General features: G+C 38.7%; 1 protein-coding gene across 9 annotated transcripts in view; it reads right to left on the bottom strand.

The window, feature by feature from the left end:
- The window catches only part of ZZEF1 (zinc finger ZZ-type and EF-hand domain containing 1), a 153,573-nt gene that overhangs the window by 120,107 nt on the left and 7,201 nt on the right, over positions 1-26,265 (bottom strand). For 8 of the 9 annotated variants that reach the window (XM_037808557.1, XM_037808552.1, XM_037808555.1 and 5 more), the window contains exons 2-4: positions 14,554-14,698; positions 9,473-9,667; positions 7,792-7,963 (exon numbers count right to left, since the gene is read on the bottom strand). In XM_037808557.1, the coding sequence (XP_037664485.1) occupies positions 7,792-7,963; positions 9,473-9,667; positions 14,554-14,698 (512 nt within the window). The remainder of the gene's footprint in view (positions 1-7,791; positions 7,964-9,472; positions 9,668-14,553; positions 14,699-26,265) is intronic. The other variant, XM_037808550.1, reaches the window with a different exon arrangement.

The following is a 26,265-nucleotide window of genomic DNA, read 5'->3' as shown; positions in this document are numbered from 1 at the left end:
TTCAGGTATCCACCACCAGCTACCCCAATTCTTTAGAACCTAAAAAGCGTCTAAATTGTGCGTAAGAGTGCCCACCAGAGTGACCTCTCGGCTCCTTTTGGAATCTCTCTGCCACTGAAGCTTATTTCATTTCCTTTCACATCCCCCTTTTGGTCAAGAAGATGTTCTCCGTCCCACGATGCCGGGTCTACATTCCTCCCCGGGAGTCATATTCCACGTTGCCAGGGAGATTCACTCCCCTGGGTGTCTGATCCCACGTAGTGGGGAGGGCAGTGATTTCACCTTTCAAGTTGGCTTAGCTAGAGAGAGAGGGCCACATCTGAGCAACAAAGAGGCATTCGGGAGGAGGCTCTCAGGCACAAACACAGGGAGGCCTAGCCTCTCCCCTACAGCAACTGTCTTCCCAAGGGTAAAACCTATGATAGAGGGCTCAACCCATCAAACCACCAGTCCCCTATGTCTGTGGTCATGTTAGCAACCATCGAGGTGGGGTAGGCCAATACTCCTGCATTCTCCACAGGCTACCCAAGGGGACACTACATATTTTTTTTCGCTTTTTTTAAAAATTTTTTTTTCTTTTTTAAATCAACTGTATGAAAAAAAAAAAAAAACAATAGAAAAACACCTCAAAGAGACCATAACAAGGGAGTAAGAAAAAGACAACTAACCTAAGATAACTGCTTTACTTCCAACCTGTTCCTACTTTACCCAAAGAAAGTTACCCAATATAACAACATTTCCGCGAACTTGTTCCCACCATATCCATCAGAAATTAACAGACCATAGTCATTCCTGGGCATCCCCAGAACGTTAAATAGCTTATCTGTTCTTCTTGGATTATTGTTCCCCTTCCTTAATTGCTCTCTATTGCTAGTTCCCCTACATTCTACATTATAAACCATTTGTTTTACATTTTTCAAAGTTCACATTAGTGGTAGCATATAATATTTCTCTTTTAGTGCCCGGCTTATTTCGCTCAGCATTATGTCCTCAGGGTTCATCCATGTTGTCATATGTTTCACGAGATCGTTCCTTCTTACTGCCGTGTAGTACTCCATCGTGTGTATATACCACATTTTATTTATCCACTCATCTGTTGAAGGACATTTGGGTTGTTTCCATCTATTGGCAATTGTGAATAATGCTGCTATGAACACTGGCGTGCAGGTATCTGTTCATGTCACTGCTTTCCGATCTTCCGGGTATATACCGAGAAGTGCAATTGCTGGATGGAATGGTAACTCTATATCTAGTTTTCTAAGGAACTGCCAGACTGACTTCCAGAGTGGCTGAACCATTATACAGTCCCACCAACAATGAATAAGAGTTCCAATTTCTCCACATCCTCTCCAGCATTTGTAGTTTCCTGTTTGTTTAATGGCAGCCACTCTAATCGGTGTTAGATGGTATCTCATTGTGGTCTTAATTTGCATCTCTCTAATAGCTAGTGAAGCTGAACATTTTTTCATGGGTTTCTTGGCCATTTGTATTTCCTCTTCAGAGAACTGTCTTTTCATATGTTTTGCCCATTTTATAATTGGGCTGTCTGTACTATTGTCATTGAGTTGTAGGATTTCTTTATATATGCAAGATATCAGTCTTTTGTCAGATACATGGTTTCCAAAAATTTTTTCCCATTGAGTTGGCTGCCTCTTTACTTTTGAGAAATTCCTTTGAGGTGCAGAAACTTCTAAGCTTGAGGAGTTCCCATTTATCTATTTTTTCTTTTGTTGCTTGTGCTTTGGGTGTAAAGTCTAGGAAGTGGCCGCCTAATACAAGGTCTTGAAGATGTTTTCCTACATTATCTTCTAGGAGTTTTATGGTACTTTCTTTTATATTGAGATCTTTGGTCCATTTTGAGTTAATTTTTGTGTAGGGTGTGAGGTAGGGGTCCTCTTTCATTCTTTTGGATATGGATATCCAACTTTCCCAGCCCCATTTGTTGAAAAGACCATTATGACTCAGTTCAGTGACTTTGGGGGCCTTATCAAAGATCAGTCGGCCATAGATCTGAGGGTCTATCTCTGAATTCTCAATTCGATTCCATTGATCTATATGTCTATCTTTGTGCCAGTACCATGCTGTTTTGACAACTGTGGCTTTATAATAAGCTTCAAAGTCAGGGAGTGTAAGTCCTCCCACTTCGTTTTTCTTTTTTAGAGTGTCTTTAGCAATTCAAGGCATCTTCCCTTTCCAAATAAATTTGCTAACTAGCTTTTCCAAGTCTGCAAAGTAGGTTGTTGGAATTTTGATTGGGATTGCATTGAATCTGTAGATGAGTTTGGGTAGAATTGACATCTTAATGACATTTAGCCTTCCTATCCATGAACATGGAATATTTTTCCATCTTTTAAGGTCCCCTTCTATTTCTTTTAGTAGAGTTATGTAGTTTTCTTTGTATAGGTCTTTTACATCTTTGGTTAACTTTATTCCTAGGTACTTGATTTTTTTAATTGCTATTGAAAATGGTATCTTTTTTTTGAGTGTCTCTTCAGTTCGTTCATTTCTAGCATATAGAAACATTACTGACTTATGTGCATTAATCTTGTATCCCGCTGCTTTGCTAAATTTGTTTATTAGCTCTAGTGGCTGTATCGTCGATTTCTCAGGGTTTTCCACATATAAGATCATATCATCTGCAAACAATGACAGTTTTACTTCTTCTTTTCCAATTTGGATGCCTTTTATTTCTTTGTCTTGCCAGATTGCCCTGGCTAGCACTTCCAGCACAATGTTGAATAGCAGTGGTGACAGCGAACATCCTTGTCTTGTTCCTGATCTTAGAGGGAAGGCTTTCAGTCTCTCACCATTGAGTACTATGCTGGCTGTGGGTTTTTCATATATGCTCTTTATCATATTGAGGAAGTTTCCTTCAATTCCTACCTTTTGAAGTGTTTTTATCAAAAACGGATGTTGGATTTTGTCAAATGCTTTTTCAGCATCTATTGAGATGATCATTTGATTTTTCCCTTTCAAGTTTTTAATGTGTTGTAATACATTGATTGATTTTCTTATGTTGAACCATCCTTGCATGCCTGGAATGAACCCCACTTGGTCATGGTGTATGATTTTTTTAATGTGTCTTTGGATTCGATTTGCAAGTATTTTGTTGAAGATTTTTGCATCTATATTCATTAGGGAGATTGGCCGGTAGTTTTCCTTTTTTGTAGCAGCTTTGCCTGGTTTTGGTATTAGACTGATGTTAGCTTCATAAAATGAGTTAGGTAGTGTTCCATTTTCTTCAATGTTTTGAAAGAGTTTGAGTAAGATTGGTGTCAGTTCTTTCTGGAAAGTTTGGTAGAATTCCCCTGTGAAGCCATCTGGCCCTGGGCATTTATTTGTGGGAAGATTTTTGATGACTGATTGGATCTCTTCGCTTGTGATGGGTTGGTTGAGGTCTTCTATTTCTTCTCTGGTCAGTCTAGGTTGTTCATATGTTTCCAGGAAATTGCCCATTTCCTCTACATTATCCAGTTTGTGGCCATACAGTTGTTCATAGTATCCCCTTATAATTTTTTTAATTTCTTCGGCATCTGCAGTTATGTCACCTTTTTCATTCATTATATTGTTTATATGGCTCTTCTCTCTTTTTGATTTTGTCAGTCTAGCTAGGGGCTTGTCAATCTTGTTGATCTTCTCAAAGAACCAACTTTTGGTGATATTTATCTAACTCTCTATTGTTTTTTTGTTCTCTATGTCATTTATTTCTGCTTTACTCCTTGTTATTTCTTTTCTTCTACTTGGTTTAGGATTGGTTTGCTGTTCATTTTCTAGCTTCTTCAGTTGATCCATTAGTTCTTTGATTTGGCTCTTTCTTCCTTTTTAATATATGCTTTTAGTGCTATAAATTTCCCCCTCAGCACTGCTTTTGCTGCATCCCATAGGTTTTGGTATGTTGTGTTCTCATTTTCATTCGTCTCTATATATTTAGCAATTTCTCTTGCTACTTCTTCTTTAACCCACTGATTGTTTAGGAGTGTGTTGTTTAACCTCCAGGTATTTGTGAATTTTCTAAGTCTCTGATGGTTATTGACTTCTAATTGTATTCCATTGTGGTCAGAGAATGTGCTTTGAATAATTTCAATCTTTTTAAATTTACTGAGGCTTGTTTTATGTCCCAGCATATGATCTATTCTGGAGAAAGTTCCATGAGCACTAGAAAAGTATTTGTATCCTGGTGATTTGGGATGTAATGTCCTGTATATGTCTGTTAAATCTAATTCATTTATCAGATTGTTTAGGTTTTCAATTTCCTTATTGGTCTTCTGTCTGGTTGATCTATCTATAGAAGAGAGTGATGTGTTGAAGTCTCCCACAATTACTGTGGAAACATCAGTTGCTTCCTTTAGTTTTGCCAGTGTTTCTCTCATGTATTTTGTGGCACCTTGATTGGGTGCATAGACATTTATGATTGTTACTTCTTCTTGTTGAATTGCCCCTTTTATTAGTATGTAGCGGCCTTCTTTGTCTCTCAAAACATCCCTGCATTTAAAGTCTATTTTATCTGAGATTAATATTGCTACACCTGTTTTCTTTTGGCTGTAGCTTGCATGAAATATTTTTTTCCATCCTTTCACTTTCAATTTCTTTGTGTCCCTGTGTCTAAGATGAGTCTCTTGTATGCAACATATTGATGGTTCATTTTTTTTGATCCATTCTGCGAATCTATATCTTTTAATTGGGGAGTTTAATCCATTTACGTTCAACGTTATAACTGTGAAGGCATTTCCTGAATCAGCCATCTTATCCTTTGGTTTATGTTTGTCATATATATTTTTCCCCTCTCTCTATTAATATCCTTTATTGCACCCATACCGAATCTCTTTAGTACTGAACCTTTCTCCAAGTCTCTCTGTCCTTTCTTTGTTTCACTGTCTGTAGGGCTCTCTTTTGTATCTCCAGTAGGGCAGGTCTCTTGTTAGCAAATTCTCTCAGCATTTGTTTGTCTGTGAAAAATTTAAGCTCTCCCTCAAATTTGAAGGAGAGCTTTGGTGGATAAAGAATTCTTGGTTGGAAATTTTTCTCACTCAGAATTTTAAATATATCATGCCACTGCCTTCTCACCTCCATGGTGGCTGCTGAGTAGTCACTACTTAGTCTTATGCTGTTTCCTTTGTATGTGGTGAATTGGTTTTCTCTTGCTGCTTTCAGAACTTGCTCCTTCTCTTCCGTGTTTGACAGTGCGATCAGAATATGTCTCGGGGTGGGTTCATTTGGATTTATTCTATTCGGAGTTCGCTGAGCATTTATGATTTGTATATTAATGTTGTTTAGAAGATTTGGGAAGTTTTCCCCAACAATTTCTTTGAATACTCTTCCTAGACCTTTACCCTTTTCTTCCCCTTCTGGAACACCAATAAGTCTTATATTTGGACGTTTTACATTATCTATCATATCCCTGAGGTCCGTTTCGATTTTTTCAATTTTTTTCCCCATTCTTTCTTTTATGCTTTCATTTTCCATTCTGTCATCTTCCAGGTCACTGATTCGTCGTTGAACTTCCTCTAGTCTTGTACTATGAGTGTCCAGAATCTTTTTAATTTGGTCAACAGTTTTTTTAATTTCCATAAGATCATCCATTTTTTAATTTATTCTTGCAATGTCTTCTTTATGCTCTTGTAGGGTCTTCTGCATATCCTTTGTATCCCGTACTATGGTCTCATTGCTCATCTTTAGTTCTTTGAGTAGCTGCTCTAGGGACTGTGTCTCTTCTGATCTTTTGATTTGGGTGTTTGGGCTTGGGTTATCCATATCGTCTGGTTTTTTCATATGCTTTATAATTTTCTGTTGTTTTTGGCCTCTTGGCATTTGCTGAACTTGATAGGGTTCTTTTAGGATTTGCAGACCAATTGAAGTCCTTATCTCTAATGTATCAGATCTACAGCTTCGTGGAGTACACTTTCTCTAACTAACCAGCAGGTGGCGTCCACGAGCCACCTGTTCTCCACAAGCCAGTTCTCCCCTGCTTTGCCTTTGTGGTGAGTGGGGGAGTGAGTCTTGTGTGGTCCAATTGCTGTACCAAGCTTGAGTGTGTAGTTGGTGTTGCCCGCCCTGTATATGGGGCGTGTTTCTGGGCAGTCAGGGAGGGGGGTGGGTCTAACAATCAAATCTCCCTGGTGATCCTGGAGTTTTAAAGCTGCTGCAATAGTCTAATCCTTCAGTTCAGTCCTGCCACAGTTTGTCTCTGCCACTGACCCACAAGTCCTTGGTATTGGCGTATGGCTCCTGAGACTTGCAAGTGGGCCCCTCTTCCAGGCTGTGCACCCCGGGTCCTCTGTTGAGGGATGACTGTGCTATGTCACAGGTGAGTGCCATCCCCCCAGGGCGGTTCTGGGCTGCTGGGCTGTGTAGGGAGGCTCCCAGTCTGCTGAACTGATGGCTGAATGGGGCTTTGTTAATTCACACTGCTACACCTTCCCAACTCTGGTACAATCAGCTGAGGTTGCAGGGAAGGCTAATGTCCATGCCCAGTTTTGTGGTGTGTGCCTGTTATTTGAAGCACTTCCGTCACACTGGGTTGCCTGGGGCAGCTCTGGGCTATGGGGCTGGCGATGGGCAGGAGTGTTTCCTGTCCACCAGGATGATGGCTGTGAGAGGATACCCCCTTTTCTTGGGAAGTTGTGGTGTTTAGTGAATTTTCTCAGCCACTGGATTATTGCCTTTTGTCTCAAAGCTCTCTTAGTTCTGCTATTGTCTTGACCTGCCCAAATTGCAAGTCTTTGAAGCTTTCTGTATTGGGCTTCTTAGAGTAATTGTTTTAGAAAAAGAAAAAAGGATTAAAAGAAAAAAAAGGGCCCTCCTCACAGATCTAATGGGTTATTGAAATGCTAAGAGACAAAGCAATTAGGGCCATTAAGGAAAGGTCCACAGGGCAGAGAGATCAGCTTTTCTTCGGGATTTGCATATGAGCCTCAGGGCCTGAGCTCTGCCCTTCCCCTTTCTATGTTCACCAGAACTCCAAAAATCCTCCGCTTTTATTTTGGAGTTTTTCGTGCTGTTTTTTTCTATGCCTGTCTCCTCTCTGCTGGGCTGGCTGCTCTCAGATTCTCTGGTGTCTGGTCTCAGTCTAGCTATGGTTGGAGTTTGGATCAGTAGAATGAGTTTCCGATAAGAGCTGCCACTGCAGTTCTCCCTTCTCCTTCCCGGAGCTGACAGCCCCTCCTCCCATGGGACTGAGCCTGGCAGGGAGGGGTGCGGGTCCCCTGGCCACAAAAACTTACAGATTTCGTCGATCTCAGCAGTTCCACATTTTCATGAGTGTTGTATGAAGTATGCCCAAAGTCAGATTGCTCTGTGGTGTCCAGTCCACGCAGTTCCTGGCTTTCTACCTACTTTACTGGAGGAGTAACTAAAACATACAGCTCACCAGTCCGCCATCTTGCCCCGCCTCCCCCATACAATAGATTTTAAAAATGTATAGAAAGAATCTTAAAAAGTAAAAACACATCTCGTGTAAGAAAAGTACCTGACCCTTGTGATACTAATTTTTCTGAGATATTAGTGAAAAAGATCTGAAATCAGTATCATAAAATATTAGTCAAATGCTATTTCCTCCTTTAAAATACCAAATAAAGAATTTATCCATGTTTATGAAAATATGAACTAGGTTACATAATTTTACATAATTCCTTTTACTTGATTCTTAAAGCATCTTCAGAGTCACTTATTGATAAAGAAAAATACTAGGCAGTTAAATATAGAACATCTCAAAATTTTAAAAAATATATATATTTTTTAACACAGACAGGATATAAGAAAGAAAGCAGGCAATTTTTTTGGACTTTCACCCACCGAATCCAGTGTGAGCGGGCACTGCCATCTGACTGCCAGTAGGATGACGTTTCTCCATTTGTCATCTTGTCAATGTCTGCAGGGTTGGAGGATGTTTCTATATAAGCGTAGCATTTTGCTACTGACTTGAGCTTATCCATCTCTGGACTTCTAGTTAGATCTCCAGGGCCTTCTGCCAGAAAAACCAGAGTTTTTCATATGACATCTCTTTCACCAAAGAAAAAAAAAGCCATTTAAAATATTTAACAGAAATATGCTTGGCATTCTTGTTCTAAAAAAAGAACAGTCCATAAAATCTGTTTCCAAAGATCACATATAAAGCAGAAACTGGGCAAGGATAGCCCCCATTATCTCATTGCGGTGCAATACTTGAATCACTGATATATTTGCAAATGCCAAGAGAAGAAAATGGTGTCTTATAATTTGAATTTACATTTCTTTAATTATGAGTGTTTTGTAAGCCTCTTGTGTTTCAAAGTGTGACCTGGTTGTACATTTTTCCATTTTCTACTGGATCACTAGTCTTATCAATTCATACTTAACATATCGTGTAAGGTACACAAGCACATGAGACATGTAATAGCTAATATTACTATGAACCAGAAAGTATTTTGTACATTATCTATGTTATAAATTCACTGTATAGATGAGGAAACTAAGACACAGAGAATTAAGTAATTGCCCAAGGTGAGAATTAGTAAAATAACTGAGTCACAGTATGTTACAAATATTTTTGTTCCCTAGAATGTCATTTGTCTTTTAACTTTGTTTCTGATATTTTTTGCTTGTATGGAACTACATTTTCATTAATCTTTATTAATATTTTCTTTTGTAGTTTCTGGATTTTATGTCTTGCTTAGAAAGACTTTCCCATATCAGGATTTTTATAAAATAGAATTATTTTCTTCTAGTACTCTTACAGATTCTTTTTTAGTTGAACTTTTTTGATCCATCTGATACTTATTTTAGCGAATGGAATGGGTAAGAATCTAGTTTTATTTTTTTTCCAAATGGCTAATCAGTTGCCCTAATCCTACTCGATGACTAACTAACCTTTCTATCCTGATTCGTAATGCTGACTATCTGGTACTATATTCCCACGTGTACTTGGGTCTATATCTGGACTCTATTACATTCCATAGGCCTGTTTATCCACATTATCAATTTTTGTTGCCATCACTAAGTAACTCTGCAGTGGCTTCCCTCATGTAGTCAACAGATACTCTTTAAGAACCTACCATGTTCTACCTACTGATGCTAAGCAAAAGGAAGTAAACAAGACAAAGTCCCTGCACTCAAGGGGAGACAGACAAAATACAAGTAAATAAATAATGCTACAACCTCAGACAGTTATAAGTACTATTTAGACTACTAAAACCGCCAAGGTGATAGTGACCAGGAGTGGAGAATGGTTTGGGGGGAGGGGCATTACATAGAATAATCAAGAAAAGCCTCCCTGTAGTCACATCAGAGCAGAGAACTGAATGATGAAAAAAACCAGTTGTGCTAAAAAAAATTTTTTTTTTAAAAGGCAGATCACAGAGACTCATTCTTATGTTACAAGTGGTCACGTAATTTTCAGAAATAAAGGCAGGGAGAAGGATTGGCTCATCCTATTGATAAAGATTATATTTAAAAGAAAGGGTGATAAAGTATTTTCTGGAAAAATCCATATACATACCCTTTTCTTTTCTTACAAGTTGATCCAGAGACTCCTTTAGAACAGAAGACCTCATGGTGCAGATATTATTGCAGTGGTCCAGCATTGGATAGGGTATTACCATGCTAGAGATTCGATTGCGATGCAGGAAACGCAGTATCATTGAAGAGTGAACATCCAGGCCCTCTTTTGACTCTGAAAATATGTCTATGAAACCTAAGGAAACAAAATCTATGTTTGTTTTTGGAAACCCACCATAATGGTCTCTGTATCCCTTTGCTTGATGGCTTATCTGAATTGGCTGAATTAACAATAGGAATTTCAGCCTTAATCATTTAAAAATCTAAACAAGTTTTTAAGAAATGAACCACTGGCAATCTCAATTTAAAAATTAACTCATTTTAGTCTCCCCCTGAGTACCTCTTTGTTGCTCAGATGTGGCCCTTTCTCTCTAACTGAGCCACCTCGACAGGTGAACTTGCTGCCCTCCCCTCTACGTGGGACCCGACTCCCAGGGTTGTAAATCTCCCTGGCAATGCAGAATATGACTCCCAGGGATGAATCTGGACCCAGCATCGTGGGACTGAGAGTATCTTCTTGACCAAAAGGGGGACGCAAAATGAGACGAAATAGTTTCAGTGGCTGAGAGATTTCAATTGGAGTCGAGAGGTCACTCTGGTGGACATTCTTATGCATTATATAGATAACACGTCTTAGGTTTTAACGTATTAGAATAGCTAGAAGTAAATACCTGAAACTACCAAACTCCAACCCAGCAGTCTGGACTCCTGAAGACAATTATATAATAATGTAGATTACAAGGGGTGACAGTGTGATTGTGAAGACCTTGTGGATCACACCCCCTTTATCTAGTGTATGGATGTTTAGAAAAATGGGGATAAAAACTAAAGGACAAATGGGGTGGGATGGGGGGATGATTTGGGTGTTCTTTTTTCACTTTTATTTTTTATTCTTGTTCTGGTTCTTTCTGATGTAAGGAAAATGTTCAGAGATAGATTGTGGTGATGAACACATAACTATGTTATCATACTGTGGACAGTTGATTGTATACCATGGATGATGGTATGGTGTGTGAATGTATTTCAATAAAACTAAATTTAATTAAAAAAAAAAAGTTTACTGCTTCAAAAAAAAAAATTAACTCATTTTAGTTGAGTAGGATTTTAGAAGCCTTAGAATAATGATTATTTGGTTCAATCCAAACTTTAAAAATACATAAGCACTGACTAGGAGATTTTAAAGAAGTTGTGCATATAGAATATGGGCTAGGAATACAGTTTATTGCATTAGAGATTAAAAGCATAACTGCTTTTATACTAAGCTATGTAAGACAATGAAAATAATATAAGCACTACCAATACCACAATTTCCAATGGTATTTTACAGTTTATTAGGTACTTTCACATTCACCTTATTTGATCCTCACAAGGTGTGGGGTAGGCACTGAAGGTACTGGTGTACTTGTTTTACGACTGAGGAATATGAGGACTTAGGTGAACCACCAAGATGTTAACAAATAAAAAAGGGCAGGATCAGGAACCCCGCCTCGCCTTCCCTCCCAGTGGTCCTTGCACCATTCCAGTTCTCCCCGGTGAGATGTCTCGAGAGTCTGCTCTAGCCATCTAGCTCTCTGGCCACTGCCATCTCTTGCTGGTACACCTACACAAATCTCCTAAGTGGCTCCCTGGCTACCTTCAGCCTGGCAGCCTCCAATGCACCATTAATTCTCATAATCTTGCAAAAATACAAAGCAGACCATGTCTACCCCGTTTAAAATCCTTTGATGGTTCCTAATAATCTACATTAATCAGCCTTGAACTGAGTTGCCCATAATACTGACGAGTGTTAGGGTTAAGTGAACAGACAATAAATATGAGCTAAGAAACACTTGGAGAGGGAGGAATTTTTTTTTAACTTTCTAATAAAGCATAACATACCTAATCAAAAGTATACATAACTGTACAGCTCAACAAATGTTTAAAATTTGAACACACTTGTATAAACAGCACCGAGATCAAGAAGTCCCTAGAGGAAGCTATTTTTAATAGTAAAACAGATATATCACAAGAGCAGAATGAAACTGCATTAATTTTTAAGATAAAACATGAGGCTTTGAAGACATTTTCACCTGAAGCAGCCTATTTTGGCTATGCCTCCTACCCAAATCCTAGAGATACCTGTTTGATTTCTGAAGACTCAGAAGTCTATGAATCCCTTCCCTCTCCTTATCCAGAACTTTATTCTCAGCAGACTCCCACACAATACCTAAAACTCAGTTTTACAACACTGCTGATGCTGCACACATTTGCTCAGAATCCCTGTCAAAAAATAGGCTGATTCTTGTGACGAGTAATGTTTTCATGAGCTAAAATAAGCAATGAATTAGGTAAAGATGCTGTCTCTCTTTTAAATACTGAAACACCAATACAAGACACAAATGGAACAAGCTTCAGAGTACAAAAAGAATGATTTAATCATTTTGGATAGATAGCCAGCCAGTAGACATATCACAATACAGGAAGGGTTAGAGAGAGGAACTAGGAAACCATGAAATCCCACCTATAGGAGACCTGAGCTTACAAGAGTTCAACCTAAAACCGAGATTAAACATTTCTTTTAAGTTGGGTGTTAACAGAAAAATTTAAGAAGGCTGACTGAGAAAGTCCTAAGTCATGAGCCTTGGGATCTGGACCCTGAATCTTTCTCACCCTCATCACCCCCTCTGCCCACAGGCCCTGGGCAACAGCTGCACTGTTAGATTATCACTCCTGGTGGAGTTCCTATCTATACCCTTTTCCCCTCCTCCCAAAAAATCTCTTTGAGGTGTCCAAATAAAGCTGCCTGATAAATAAATTCCAAAATACAAGTTAGCTAAACACAATTCAAAGCATAATTTTAACTGCCATGAGCATAGAAAAAAAGTTAATGTACAGGCTACCTATAATGCTCTCTAAAAATTACATAATTAAAAATAATTTGGCTTTCACGGGCAGCGAAGGGTCTCTGGACTGCGCCCCAACAGCAGGAGTTATACACTCTTCTGTCTTCCACTTCCTGTTGCAATCAATAAAGCCTGTTTGTGTGTGTGGAAAAAAAAAAAAAATTTTGGCAGCCCCTTTCCCCATAATGTCACCACCCCTTTTCAATATGAACACTGCCTAGACACCCCTGAAGATTGAGAAAGTGATTAAATGAGAGGAATGGGTAGCAACAAAGAAGATAGGATTTAACAAAGGATTATAAACACTGAATCTTTAAATAATTTTTTTTTTTTTTAGATTCTAGGGTATTAGAATAGCTAAAGGAAGTAACAGAAATGGTGGAACTGTAACCCGTAACATTCTTTGAAATTTGCTCTATAGCTACTCATTAAATTGTACTTTGAAAGGTATCACCTTTCTGTATATATCTTATATTTCACAATAAGGAAATAACTGAAATATGGAACTGTAAACCATAACATTCTTTGAAATTTGCTTTCTAACTACTTGTTAAATCGTACTTTGAAAGTTATCACTGTTAGGTATATACGTTACATTTCACAATAAAAAATGTATTTAAAAAAACTCAAAAAAATAATTCGGGAAAAAATGGAAACATACATTCTTCATTAAGATACAGAAACTATCCTATCCTAACTTAATACATTGCTCAGCAGCAAGCCAGAGAGTTTAAGAGGACTCAGATTTACATTTATGTGTCTGCCAGATCTACTTTTTTTTGGGGGGGGGGCAGAGCTAATTTTTATAATTATTATAATCAATTACTTTTTTCATTTTTCTATTAGAGCAGTTTTAGGTTTACACAGGAAAATCATGCAGGAATTACAAAGTTCCCAACTATTGCCTCCCCCACCCTGGCCCCAAGCACACAATTTTCCCTATTATTAACATTTGGCATTAGTGTGGTAACTTTGTTACAACTGATAAAAAATTATATTAACTATAATATATGTAAACTCCATGGTTTACATTAGGAGTCACTCTTCGTGTTGCACAGTTCTACGGTTGTTATTTTTTTTATTCTGGTTACAGATATACAACATAAACTTTCCCATTATAACCATTTTCAAGTATACAATTCAGTGGTGTTAATTACAGTTACAATGTTATGCTATCATTGTCACCATCCATTACCAAAACTTTTCCATTATTCAAACAGAATCTCTGTACTAATTAAGCATTAACTCCCCATTCCCTACCCTGACACCTACCCTTGGTAACCTGTGTCTAATTTGTGACTCCACGAATTTGTCAAATCTATTTTGCCTCCACTGCTGCCCTAACTACACCAAACATGACATTAAGTGCACAGAACAGGAAAAGTTCTTGGGTAAGATAAACTGAGACAAGAGGATGATATACAAAGTTTTTTTTTTTCCTTTTAAACTCAATTATTTTCTTACAGAAAAAAAAAAGGTTTAATTTTATTCTGATTCTGTTTTTATGTAAGTCTGAGTCCCAAAAATAAGTAATAGAAAAGCATAGGCCAAGTTTTTTACATGTACAATGTAGAGGAAGCATTGCTTACTTTTAAGCTATTTTTATTCTTATTGTAATCTCAGAGTGACAGTTTCCAAAAAAATTAATATTTACTGAGAGTTTACCATGTGCCAAAAAATGTGCTAAATGTGAGGACAGAGCAAAAATAAGAGAGAGGGCCCCTACCCTAATGGAGCTCATAGCATAGGAGTGAAGCAGACATTAAACAAATAATTAAGTGAATCATTAATTAATTAATTACAATTGTAATATGTTGCAAAACAGAAATGGAGGAAGCTAAGAGAATGTAAATTAGGGGCCAGGGAAGGCTTCTTGAGAAGAAGACTACCACGGAAGATAGTCTCATGACAAAGGTTTATTAAAAAAGGTAGAAGTGCTCAACCATCACAATATTGGGGAACAAAAGAGACCGTTACACAGAACACTAATCTGTATCACATACCTAATGTTTACTGTTTGAGGAGCATGGTTTATTTCATGGTGTTCACGTTTGCATAATTACAACCCATAGTACAGTAAAGTGCATTTTGGTTCCAAAAGAGCACTCTTCAGCATCTAGCTCTCAGATGAGAATCTTACCTGGAACAAGAGAACAGGCTTGCAGTTGTCTGATGATGTGGCTCAGCTCCCCCTGAAGATTAGCTCCAGTGGAATTCTTAAGGGCTTCCAACATGTTCTCAGCATCAACTGTACCATCACCCTCAGCATCAAACTGTGCAAAGGCCTACAAGATAAGAGATGCAAGAAATTCAGGTCTCACCCTAACAGGACCAGACCTGTTTCAAAGACTGAATGATTTTATTTTTTTATAATTCTCAAGACAAGTAAAATACATGTATGTTGAAGGGAGCTCCCCCAGGTCCTCATCCCCAAATAATTTCAGAAGAAAGCAGCCACTGCAAAAATTTTCAGCTGGTTGCAAAATGCCAAATACAAAGCAGGCATTAGAGAGAACTGGCTTAAAGTATCACCACAAGGATTATCTGGCTTTTTCTTTTAAACACTCTGGACAAGAGAGCTAACATGTTTTATCCATTTCACGACCCTGTTTTCACCAACCTTTAATCATAATCTAATTTACTCCCTGCCCATGGTTTGAATCCCACTCTGTCACTAACTGGTTGTACGACCTTAAACATGTTTCTTTACCTCTATAAGCCTCATGTCCTTGATCTGAAAGATGGAGCAAATATTACCAAATTCACAGGCTTCTGTCTGGACTAAAAAATATTTAAAGAGAGACCAGTACAGTGAAAACACATTATCAGTGCAGAGTGTTCCCCTTCTCCTTTTGCCTCGGCTCTAACCTGCAGTGTTCTTGACCCCATTCATTCTCACATCGTAGGAGAATTTCCTCATTTAGCAACAGACTCTATCCCCAGATCTTCAATCTCTTCCTCACCAATGGCTTCTTTCCTGCTGCTGACATACTCTCTCACAGATTCTCCTTACCATGAAATACTTCACAATCCTTCTACCCTCCTTTCTAAATAATCCTCTTTCTTCCTTAAAACTCTTTCCCTTTTCCTTATTTCCCTCCTTCATGAAAAACGGAAATATTCCATTGAGGTTTCATGACTGACAGGGATACCCCATTTCCATCACAGACCTTTCAACAAGGCAGTGCTTAATAAAGACAAATGAAATTCCTGCATTTGGGTCCAAAAATCATGGGCATAAATACAGAATGGGGGACAGAGAGCTTAGAAGCAATATGTGACAGAAAGGCTGCAATATTCTTTTAATATCTGCTCAAGTTGACAAGATTATTCAAAAAATTAAAAGGATCAAAGGCTATACTAACTCAAGGTATAATGTTTAGCAGAGAAGACATTATCTTGTTCTACTCTGATCCAATCGGGAAAACTGAGTTTAGTTTTGAAGCCACACACCAAAAGAGAATGAAATAGAAAAGATCAGAAAAGAGAGACCATGGTGGTCTCTCTGTACCACTGTAAGAAACATGGAATTTCTAGTGCACACATGGAATTTCTAGTGCAGAGAACAGAAGACTGCTTCAAAGATCCCAAGCGCTGTCATGGGAAGGAGGAAAGCGGCAGTTAGAATTAATTATTATTATACTATACAGAATGTTGAGAGAAAAGGAATTAAGCTCATCCTAAAGATAGACTTATGTGTTATCAGTGGTGTATAAAGATGGATTGGAGGCTCTGGGAAAGAATGTCCACCCAATCCTCAAGGTGTCAGAGCAACAGTTAGACAACCAGTTGTCAAGAATGTTCAAAGAGGTCACAATGAACAACTGTTACCCAATAGAGTGATGGTTGAGCACTTCTACCTCTTTTAACAAATTTCCTCCTAAAATCCCAGAAGACAATATATAAAAGGATTTTTTTTTTAAAGAGAATAGGAGATGATGCAACAGCAACAAAATTTGGAAGCTAGGAAGCAGATGGATGAACAGTAATCAAGTTAGTTGACTAAAAAAAGTGGAATCCTAAGCTGGCAGTGGGCAAAGCTGAGAAGTAAGCTGATTTCCAAAAGACAGGCATTGGTAGCAACAGGTACTGCTGAAAAGTGTGGAAGCAAGGGATTAGTTGAAAGTCTATTTGAAAAAGAAGTTAGAACTGACTGGATAAATGCTGATCTTAAGGAATCATTGGGGTTTTTTTTTTTTAGGAGAATGGAGTGACAATGGAATTGTGTATGTATGTTTTTAAGAGGTCTTATATTTTAGAGATACATAATGAAATATTTATGGAAGAAATGATATATCAAGATTTGCTTCAAAATATATGGGTAAGGGGAGGAGAAAGTGGGTGAGGGTTTAGATGAAATAAGACTGGACTTGGGTTAGTAATTGATGAAAATGGCTGATGGGTGTATGGGAGTCCATTCTACTTTTCCACTTTATTTTTAAAATTTCCCATTAAAAAAATAATACCAAACACTACCAACTCCTCTCCTCAATCTTGGCAGAAGCCTGGAGGTTGATTCTCCGAGAGAGTAGTGCAAAGTCTTGAATTGGGAGATACCAACTGAAAGTGAGACTAATATGTTGAAAATAGGAATTTTACATGCTAAATGTTAAGACTTTCAACCTTCCCATAGGGCTCCCAGAATGCTGGCAGCCAGTCTCATACCCTCCAGGAAGGAGACTGAAGAGTCTTCTCTGCAGATCCTGATGAGCCCAAGAGAATAGATCTATTCTCACTGGGATTCTCCCAATGAAAGGACCCAGCCAATTCATCTTACAATGATATTCAGTGGCAGGTAAGAACAAGCCAGGCACAAAAGCATCCAGCTTTTGAGTCCCCATTCTTTAATATCAGTGGATAGCCAAAGATCATTAGACATTTGAGAAAAGCTTTAATATGAAACACAGAAAAAGTAACTTGGAGAAAAGAAAAACTATGTAAGGAGAAGAAAACTTCAAAAGGATTTTTATTAACATCTTCAGAGAAATAAAAAGGTATCATTAACACCAGCTTCATTGAGTTATAACACATACTATAAAATTCACCCTTTTAAAGTGTACAATTCAGTGGTTTTTAATACATTCACATATTTACAGAGTTGTGAAACCATAACCATTATCTAATAAAAAAAGGTACTGCATTCATGAAAGATCAGGATATTATTACTAAAAAAAGGACTTTCAGAAAAAAGATGCAAAGCTCTTGAAAAGTAAAAATAGATAGAAAAATGAAAATCTCAACAGAAAATTTAGAAAATAAAAGTTGACTAAACTGCCCAAGTGGAGCAAAAAGACAAAATGATGGAAACCAGGATAGAAAAAATAAGAAAATCAGGAGATGAGTCTAGGGGATCCAACATCCAAATAATAAAAGTTCTACGAAGAGGGAATAAAGAAAACAGAGGGGAGGAAATCACGATTGTTATGATTGAAGATAAATTCCCCAAACTGAAGGACATGAGTTTTGGAAGGGGCTGAATACCCCACACAGTGGATGAAAGCACATCATAATGAAATCGCATAACACTGAGGAGAAAGAAAAGTTCCTATTTCCTGGGAGAAGGACAGTTTCCATGCAAAAGGCCAAGAATCAGAATGGGAGACAGAAGGCAATGGACGGAGTGCCTTCAACATTCTCAGGGAACTCTTTCTAACCCAAAAGTCTATACTCAGCCAAAACACCATCAGCTGTAAGAGGATACAATAAAGACATTCTTGAAATGCAAGGGTTTAAAAAAAATGTACTATTTAATGTCCCCCTTTTCAGACAGCTACTAGATTATGTGGTCCACCAGAATGAAGGCATATATACCATGAAGGGTAAATGAGGTATCCAACCAAGACAGAAAATGATCCCCAGGATGATGGAGATTCCAAGACACCTGTACAAAAGATCTAGTGAATAACAAGTGCAGACTGAAGCAGATTAGAAGGATATGGGAAATATTTCTTTGAGAAGATGAAACTGATAGAATACTCATGTGTTTGAACATACTGAATGTCTGTATTTAGAGGAGAGTCAGAAAACTGGCAGAGAATTTGGGTTAAATTAATGATAAAAGACACTTTAAAAAGTACCAATTAATTGTTAACTCCATGGAAAATAAAAAGATATATAAAAAGGGAAAAGTAGTCATAGGCTACTACATGGCTAAGCTGTAAAGAATTTATATAATCATAATAACAAATATCTGAGAGTGATCTAATCAAAATTGATACATTTCTACCAGGAGAACAGGAGGTGTGCAGGTATGAGCAGGAATGGGAAGGTGAAAGACAACTGAAATCTCATCTATGCTAGGAGAAATTAAATGGATGAAGCCTAAAACTGAAAAACATCACAAAGAAGGAAAATAAACATGTGATTTGGTGATACTGAGGTAAAGATCAAAAGAATCAGCTAAAGAGTTGAAAAGTGATTGTTCTTGGGGAGTGCTGGGGACTGAATCATGTCCCCCACAATAGTCATGTTCAAGTCCTAAAAACAAAGGAAACTGGACACAGAAGTAGAAACCAGAGGAGAAAAGGAAGAAACAGATCATCATGTACACAGGGTTGCCAGAAAGCCATCATCAAAACACTACAGACTTTGAAGAAAGCAAGGCTTTGCTGCCTTTGCTGAAACCTCGATTTTGGACTTCTAAACTCCAAAAACGTAAGCCAATAAATTCCTACTGTTTAAGAAAACCAGTGTGTGGTGTTTGTCATAGCAACCCTGGAAAACTTAGACAGAGAACAAGATAATTGGGGGAGGAGAGCAGGGAATCACTTTTTTTTTTTTTTTTTGTACACGTCTCATACTATACTATGTGCATATAAAATGGATAAAAACAAAAACTAAATTTTTTAAAGATAAAACTAAGCACAGGATAGAATGGATGAGTGGTTTTAAACCTTTTTTTGTTGTTGTTGTTCTTCTTCTTTTAAGCAGCATTTTCCCTCTAAATAAAATTTTACACACACTGGATATGCTAGCTTTCTTAAATAGTGGATTTCTGGGACAACTGCATAACTTTGAATGTGGGCTGGGTAGCATATTAAACAGAAATTATTGCTACAAAAGGGTAAAGACCACTAAATGAAAAAATTAATTTACAAAAGAATATTAGAAAATGATCTATTAATTTATTTTAAAAAGCACATATGCATTTCCCACATTGGTATAATATATATATAATGTATATATCTATGCATACATACGTATGTTTATGCATAAAAAGACCTGAAAGAATAAATATTGAGAATGTAAACAGTGGTAATATGATGTTCTGTGTTTTCTTTTTTCTACTTATCTGTATTTTTTAATCTTCGGTAATCTACATATGTGGCTTTTGTAATAATAAAAGGGAATTTTTAAATATTAAGAAATGTTGAGTGCAGCCCTAATATAGAAAGCAGAGCTAGAGGCTGTGGAGGGAGGTGGTGCAGAACCTAGGTCTCTCAGTCTGCCCTGAGGCCCAACAGTATAAATACACAGTACCAGACAATAGCTAATACAGTGCGTGGCAACTTTTTCACATCATGGAACTCAAACAAAATAATAATATTTGTAGGACTCAAGTTCTAAGGGATTAGCACAGCTGTAATCCATTCAATTGGGATAGGCATATTGGTTGGGAAGCTCTGAATTAATATTTGAGCAGTCACTAAATTCCAGGAACCGTGGAAAGCATTTTACATGCATAATATTATTTATTCCTCATAATTTTAATGGCATTACTATTAACATCCCCATTTTATAGTTTCACAGAGACGGCAAGTAACTTGTCCAAAGTCACACAGCCAGTATTTGAATCCAAGGCTCCAGGGCTCATGTATTTCACCACCACTCCATCTTCCTCCTTTTGACCAGATAACCCCTGGGGTTCCTTGTAGTCTAGAGAACAAGCAGATAAAACCTCTCTTAGCTCCATCATTTGCCCCACTCTATTAAACTTGCCCTTAGTACCTTCTGCCCATGTTAACTCCTTATTAACCTTAAAAGTGAGCTTGCCCTCTCTAAATCTCAAGGCAGTCCTCAAGTACTATTGCCACCAAAGTTTCCTGCAAATCAAGTGCTGTATAGTTCACAACTTCCCACAGAACTCCTGCCATTTATTGCTAATAAAAATTCCATATAAGAAAGTCCATAAAAAGTGACATTTTTTCTATTTTTCAAGAATCTGTTGATCTGTCAATAGTTAATGAACACAATAAAAAGAATTTTCAAAGACTAAGACGTTTTGATCAAAAAAAAAAAAAAATCAGAACAGCTTTGCCAACAGTTTAATCAAATAAATATGTGATTTCCTAATGCTTAGACTGTCCTTACAGAAACATTCATGTTTTAAAAATCTAACACTTATCACCTGGCTTGTTTCACAGAACAGAGGATTCAATATACTCATTCACTCATTCAACAATATCTGATCTGGTAAACAGTCATTATACACCTGACCTTGTGCTTGCTTGGCTCTGTGGATACGAAGACGAGTAGGGCATAGTCCTTGCCCTCCAAAAACCTCACAGCCTAGGAGGAGACAGACTGGAAAACCAACAATAGGTACATAATAAGTGTGATAATTACAACAATAGAAGTAACAACATAAATAGCATAACAGCTCATTTATACTGAGCATTTCCTACCAAGCAGAATTCTATGTACCTGTGCTGGTTTGGATATATTATGCCCCTCCAAAGCATGTTTTAACCCAATCTTGTGGGATATTTGGATCAGGTTGTTTCCATGAAGATGTGACTCACCCAAGTGTAGGTGATAATTTTGATTAGATTATTTCCATGGAGGTGTGGCCCCACTCATTCAGCTTGGGTCTTGATTAGTTTACTGGAGTCCTTTAAAAATGCTGGCCAGACCAAGAGGGTATCTGGCTTAGCTCAGAGATGCTTGCAGTTGCAGATCCCTGACGTTGGCTGCAGCCGAGAGAAACATTTTGGAGATGGCCATTGAAAGTAGACTTTTGCTAGTCCAGAGTTTGCCTGGAAGAAATTAAAAGAACACCTCCAGACGCCTAGAGAGAAACGTCCTGGGAGATAGCCATTTTGAAACCAGAACCCCAGAGCAGATGCCAACCACGTGCCTGTGTCTTCCCAGATGACAGAGGTTTTCTGTACCCCACCGGTGTTCTTCAGTGAAGGTACCCTATTGTCGATGCCTTTGTTTCGACACTTTTATGGCCTTAAGACTATAATTTTGTAACCTAATAAATCCCCTTTATAAAAGCCAATCCATTTCTGGTGTTTTGCGTAATGGTAGCATTAGCAAACCAGAACAGCACCTCATGTGGATCAGCTCATAGGATCAGCTCATATTTTCCATAACAATCCTAAAGGTAGGCACTAGTTATTTCCATCTTACTGTTGAGGGACAGAGAGGTAAAGTATTTTGTTTAAGGCTACATGGTTAGCGCTGGTAAGCGATGGAACTTGGATTTGAAGCCTGGTGTGTCTGATGTGGGAACCCACACTTTAAACCACTGTGCTCCAAGCCAGAAGGCATTCCAGAAGCCTGGAGGGGGAAGGGGCATTCAGGGAAAATGGCCCAGAGGAAAAAAGCGATCCTTGAACTGAGCTTTAAAGGTAAGTAAGAATTGGCAAGCATATGAAGAGGGGAAGCCTCCCCGGCCAGAGGGGACAGTGTGCATGGCAGACTGTGAGAACCAGCACCCACCTGGTGTGGCTGGAAAGAACATGAAGAGGAGGACAGAGGTCAAAATAGAGCATCTGGAGACCTGGCTGAGGAACTCTTCTCTCACCCTAAGGGTATCATGAGGCCAATGGAGAACACTCAGGGTGAAGGGGACAGATCATCCCAGATCCATGTAAGTTCTCATATTGGAAGGGACCTACAAGCCTCTTAAAACGTGTGCCTGGTGTGCTGCCTGAACCACTTGACCAGTGTCTCTGCAAGTGGTCACCCACCCTCTGTTTTCACACATCAGTGATGGAAAGCTCTAGCCAATTCTAAAAGCAACCATTCTCTTCCCCAAAATGAATGGAAACCTGCCTCCCTGAGGTTACCAACCTGCCTCCCTGAGGTTACCAACCTCTGGGACCATTTGGAACACATCTGCTCCCTCTGCTCCAAGACAGTACTCTAGATTATTGAAAATAGTGATGAGGTCCTCTGAATTTCCTCCAAACCCTCCATTCCTTCAACCAGTTCTCCATCTGGTTGTCTCATTCCCATCCTGGCTATCTCCTTTGGGATCTCTCCAGTTTGTCAATAAATCCCAGAGCAGTGCTTCTCATGCTTTATCAGCTGATGCACTATAAGAGATACACTTTACACTACCACCCAGTACATGTATAATTGATATAAAAGTTTCATGAAACAATGCAATACTTTTTCTCATCAGGTGCAATGTACTCTGATATTTTCTATTCCAATCCATTTTTAATTTTTTTAACCTGCAGGTTAAGACTCACTAAATAAATCTCCAACTCAGTAAAGGGGCAGTTAGAAACACACTGCTTTGGAATGTGGGACAAGACTCAACTCAATACTCCAAGTCTAGTTTAATAGTGCAAAGCAGAGCAAGTCCACTTTGTCTCACTAAAAACAGAGCAATGTCCCTGTTTCCATGGAGCTAACCATCCATCTCCATGCAGATGGCAACCGAATCTGTTGTATTCTTTTCCCTCTCCTGATCTGGGCTCTTCCCATATATCCCCCTGTATGTTCTGCCATCCACGTAATAACTATTCAGGCAGCACAAGGTGGGACATGAAAAGTATACCAGTCAGACTAAGAAAGGAAACCTCGATACGAGTACAGTGCCAGATTCACCACTTAGTCTCTATGCAACCTGAGATGAGACTCTTGACCTCACTCAGTTTCAATTTCCTCACCCTAACCAACCTGTCATCTTCATAGCTCATTGTGCAATTCCAAAGAGTTTATGAACAACACATGCCCAGTAGACTACACAGAATTATTACCATTTACTTGGAGAGTCATATTGATTTGCCTGGCAGACAAGAGACAGAAAAGAAGGCTGCCTGACACCAACCATTTGCCTTGGCCTGAGGGCAGAATGGGGCACAGCTCAGACCCTCACCAATTCCTATTTAACATCCTTAAGCACTACTGGGATCAAGACCATGGGACATACATAAGAACATACCAATACCACCACAGACCTGAACTGTGGGCTCCAAACAGCAGAATACAACACACCAGGTTTAAACATGAAGACTGTCCACTGGTTCAGTTTGGGAGAAATACAGGTCACCTATCCATTTAAGGCCTCGGTTTACTCATCTGTAAGATGGTCCCACATTCTATGTCTAAATAAAAGAGGGAGCAAGCAATCCTAGAACAGAACTAGGAACAACAGGGAAAAACACCACCAACAATAACATTTAGTGAGTATTTAACATGTGCCAGGCACCGTTCTTAGCGCTTTAAATGAATTAACTCATTTACTCTTAACAACAGCTATATAAGGTAGATACTATTATTATACTCATTTTACAGGTGAGGCTAATGAGACACGGAGTGGTCAAGTAAGGCCCAAGATCACACAGCTTGAGAATGGTAGAACCAGTATTTGCCCACAAACAGGTTAGTTCCAGAGGCCACACTCTCAAGGTCAATCTAAAGAAGAACAATGCAAAGGATACATTCATAAAGCAGCAAACTCACTGAAACCATTAACAAACTAATTACACATCTGTCCAGGATGTTGCAAAAGGGATCCCTTTATTGGTGGTGGGGGTTGTATGCAATGATTACTAACATCCCAGCCAACTTAGACTCTAGGCTAGAAGCCAAAAGAAGTATCATTCTTGAAATGAGCCATGCTCTCTGTCACCTCAGTATATTTGCACATGCTGTGCCTTTCAACTGGAATATTCTTTTCCTCCTCTGCCACACAAATCCGTTGGTGAAACCTTTCCCAAACTCCGTGCTACTGTTAAGTGCCTCTCTCTGGTCTTCGAAAGTGAAGAGGGCTGAGGATGGAGCAAAGGGCTGATGAGGGCAGAAAAGGAGCAAAGAGCAATGTTTCCATATATATGGGGAATAGTAAATGGAACAGTCTGGCTGAAGAGCACTTGGAGGTAAGGATGGAAAGGTAGCAAGGCCCTAAACATTAGTCTGGTGCTCAGATTTGATTCTGAAGGCCACTGGGAACAAGACAGTGCCATGATGAAGTGGTATTTTGGAAATCAGGGAAAGGCAAAACAGAGCTGTGATCTTTCCTCCATAGCTCTTCGGGACCATGACTTTCTCCAAAGAAGCCTTACTATCATCTCCCCCATAGCAAAACATATAATCCTCCCAAATTTCCAAGTCACCCAAGATCAAAAGAAGAGGAATCGTCTATACTAAGTCATTACCATCAACAGCCATCACTTACTGAGGGGCTCCTGTGGTAGTGCAGTGGGGTGGTGGGGGACCTCACAGCCTAGTTGCACAACAAGGCAGAACAGGTAACAGGAACCTCAGGGGTGGGGTTAGAAATACCCTTATAGAAGCCATCTGAGGCATGCCACAAGGAAGACTGGGTCATGATCAAGTGATGGTGCCAAGATGGGGAATCCTGAAGAGCTGAGAGAAGCAAGTGTCCCACTGGTTAGCACACAGGGCTTGTGCAAGGGAGTGGAGGTAGATGAGGTCTGAGAAGGAGATGGGCTGGCCTATGGGCTCCAAACTATTAGAAGAACATGTATTTGATCCCACAGACAGTGAGGAGCCAAGCCAAGGAGAAGAAATAACTGTAGCCTGTAGCATCTTTATGGTGCACATACATGTCTCTCAAACTCTGTCCTAAAAGGGTAGAGAATCACATCTGCACAATTCTATTTGCACGATTCTTAGGTTCAAAGCCATTCTAAATTGATTAATACTTTTCACATGATATTAACAAGATGACCATTAGGGCTTTTCCCCAAATTTCCTCTAAATCCAATAGTGACTAGGAAACTTTTAAAGTTTTCACTAAAACTACATTTAACTGTTTCCTCCAACATCAAGAAAAAAATCTTACCATTAAAATGATACAGCATGAACATAAATATGAGGTTGGCAAGTGAAGTCTGCACTTTATTCATTCTGTCAAACCAAAGTGAGGGTACCATTGAGGGAAACAAACACTGGGCACTGACTCCGGGCAAGGATAAAAATGGTCCTTCCCTCAAGCTTTGACTCAGCAAATTAATCAAATAAGACCTACTCATATTAAATTCTCACCTTGAAGCCATCTGTTATCACTCAGTGTTCAGCACTTTTTTCTGCCCTCGAGTCTACATGATTTTCTAGAAGCATACTATATCAACAGCATGAGTATCTAATCTCTAATCTCTGTTACCAAATAAGAATTTAATTTTAACCCTAGTCCTCTTCTACATAGAGAGCCATTAAATATTGCTCCCTGTGAGCAAACCAAAGAGTCCCTCTCCCTGGACCATGCCAACCATGAGAGAAGGTATGACTGCACTATAAAATGGTAACATTTCAGACTTTGGTCCATGGTACAATAACTCCAAGAATTATTTCAGAACACCACCTTAAGCAACTAAGGTCACAGAAACACATAGGCAAGACAGCTGGGTGGACTTGCAAACTAGGAGACCAAAGAACAAATATATAACACTTGGAAACTCTTAGAATTAGGACAGTAAATAATGTATACAAATAATAACCTCCTTTACCATGCTAGCACTCATAAAATAAAGGGAATTAATTCATTATTCTAGTTGCTCCTATAAAGACACTTCATTTTCATCTCACAAAAACCCTTAAGTGGTATAAAAATATCACAATACATTTTCAGAAGCTTAGATGTAGAATTAATACACAGAAGCATATTCTTTTACAAGTCTAAGGACAGATTTACTTTTATAGCACAGAA

The sequence above is a fragment of the Choloepus didactylus genome, chromosome 18 (assembly GCF_015220235.1).
Source record: "Choloepus didactylus isolate mChoDid1 chromosome 18, mChoDid1.pri, whole genome shotgun sequence".
In the NCBI taxonomy this organism is placed as follows: domain Eukaryota; kingdom Metazoa; phylum Chordata; class Mammalia; order Pilosa; family Megalonychidae; genus Choloepus; species Choloepus didactylus.
Note: the sequence above shows the minus strand (reverse complement) of the source record. Positions and strands in the feature narration are given on the sequence as shown.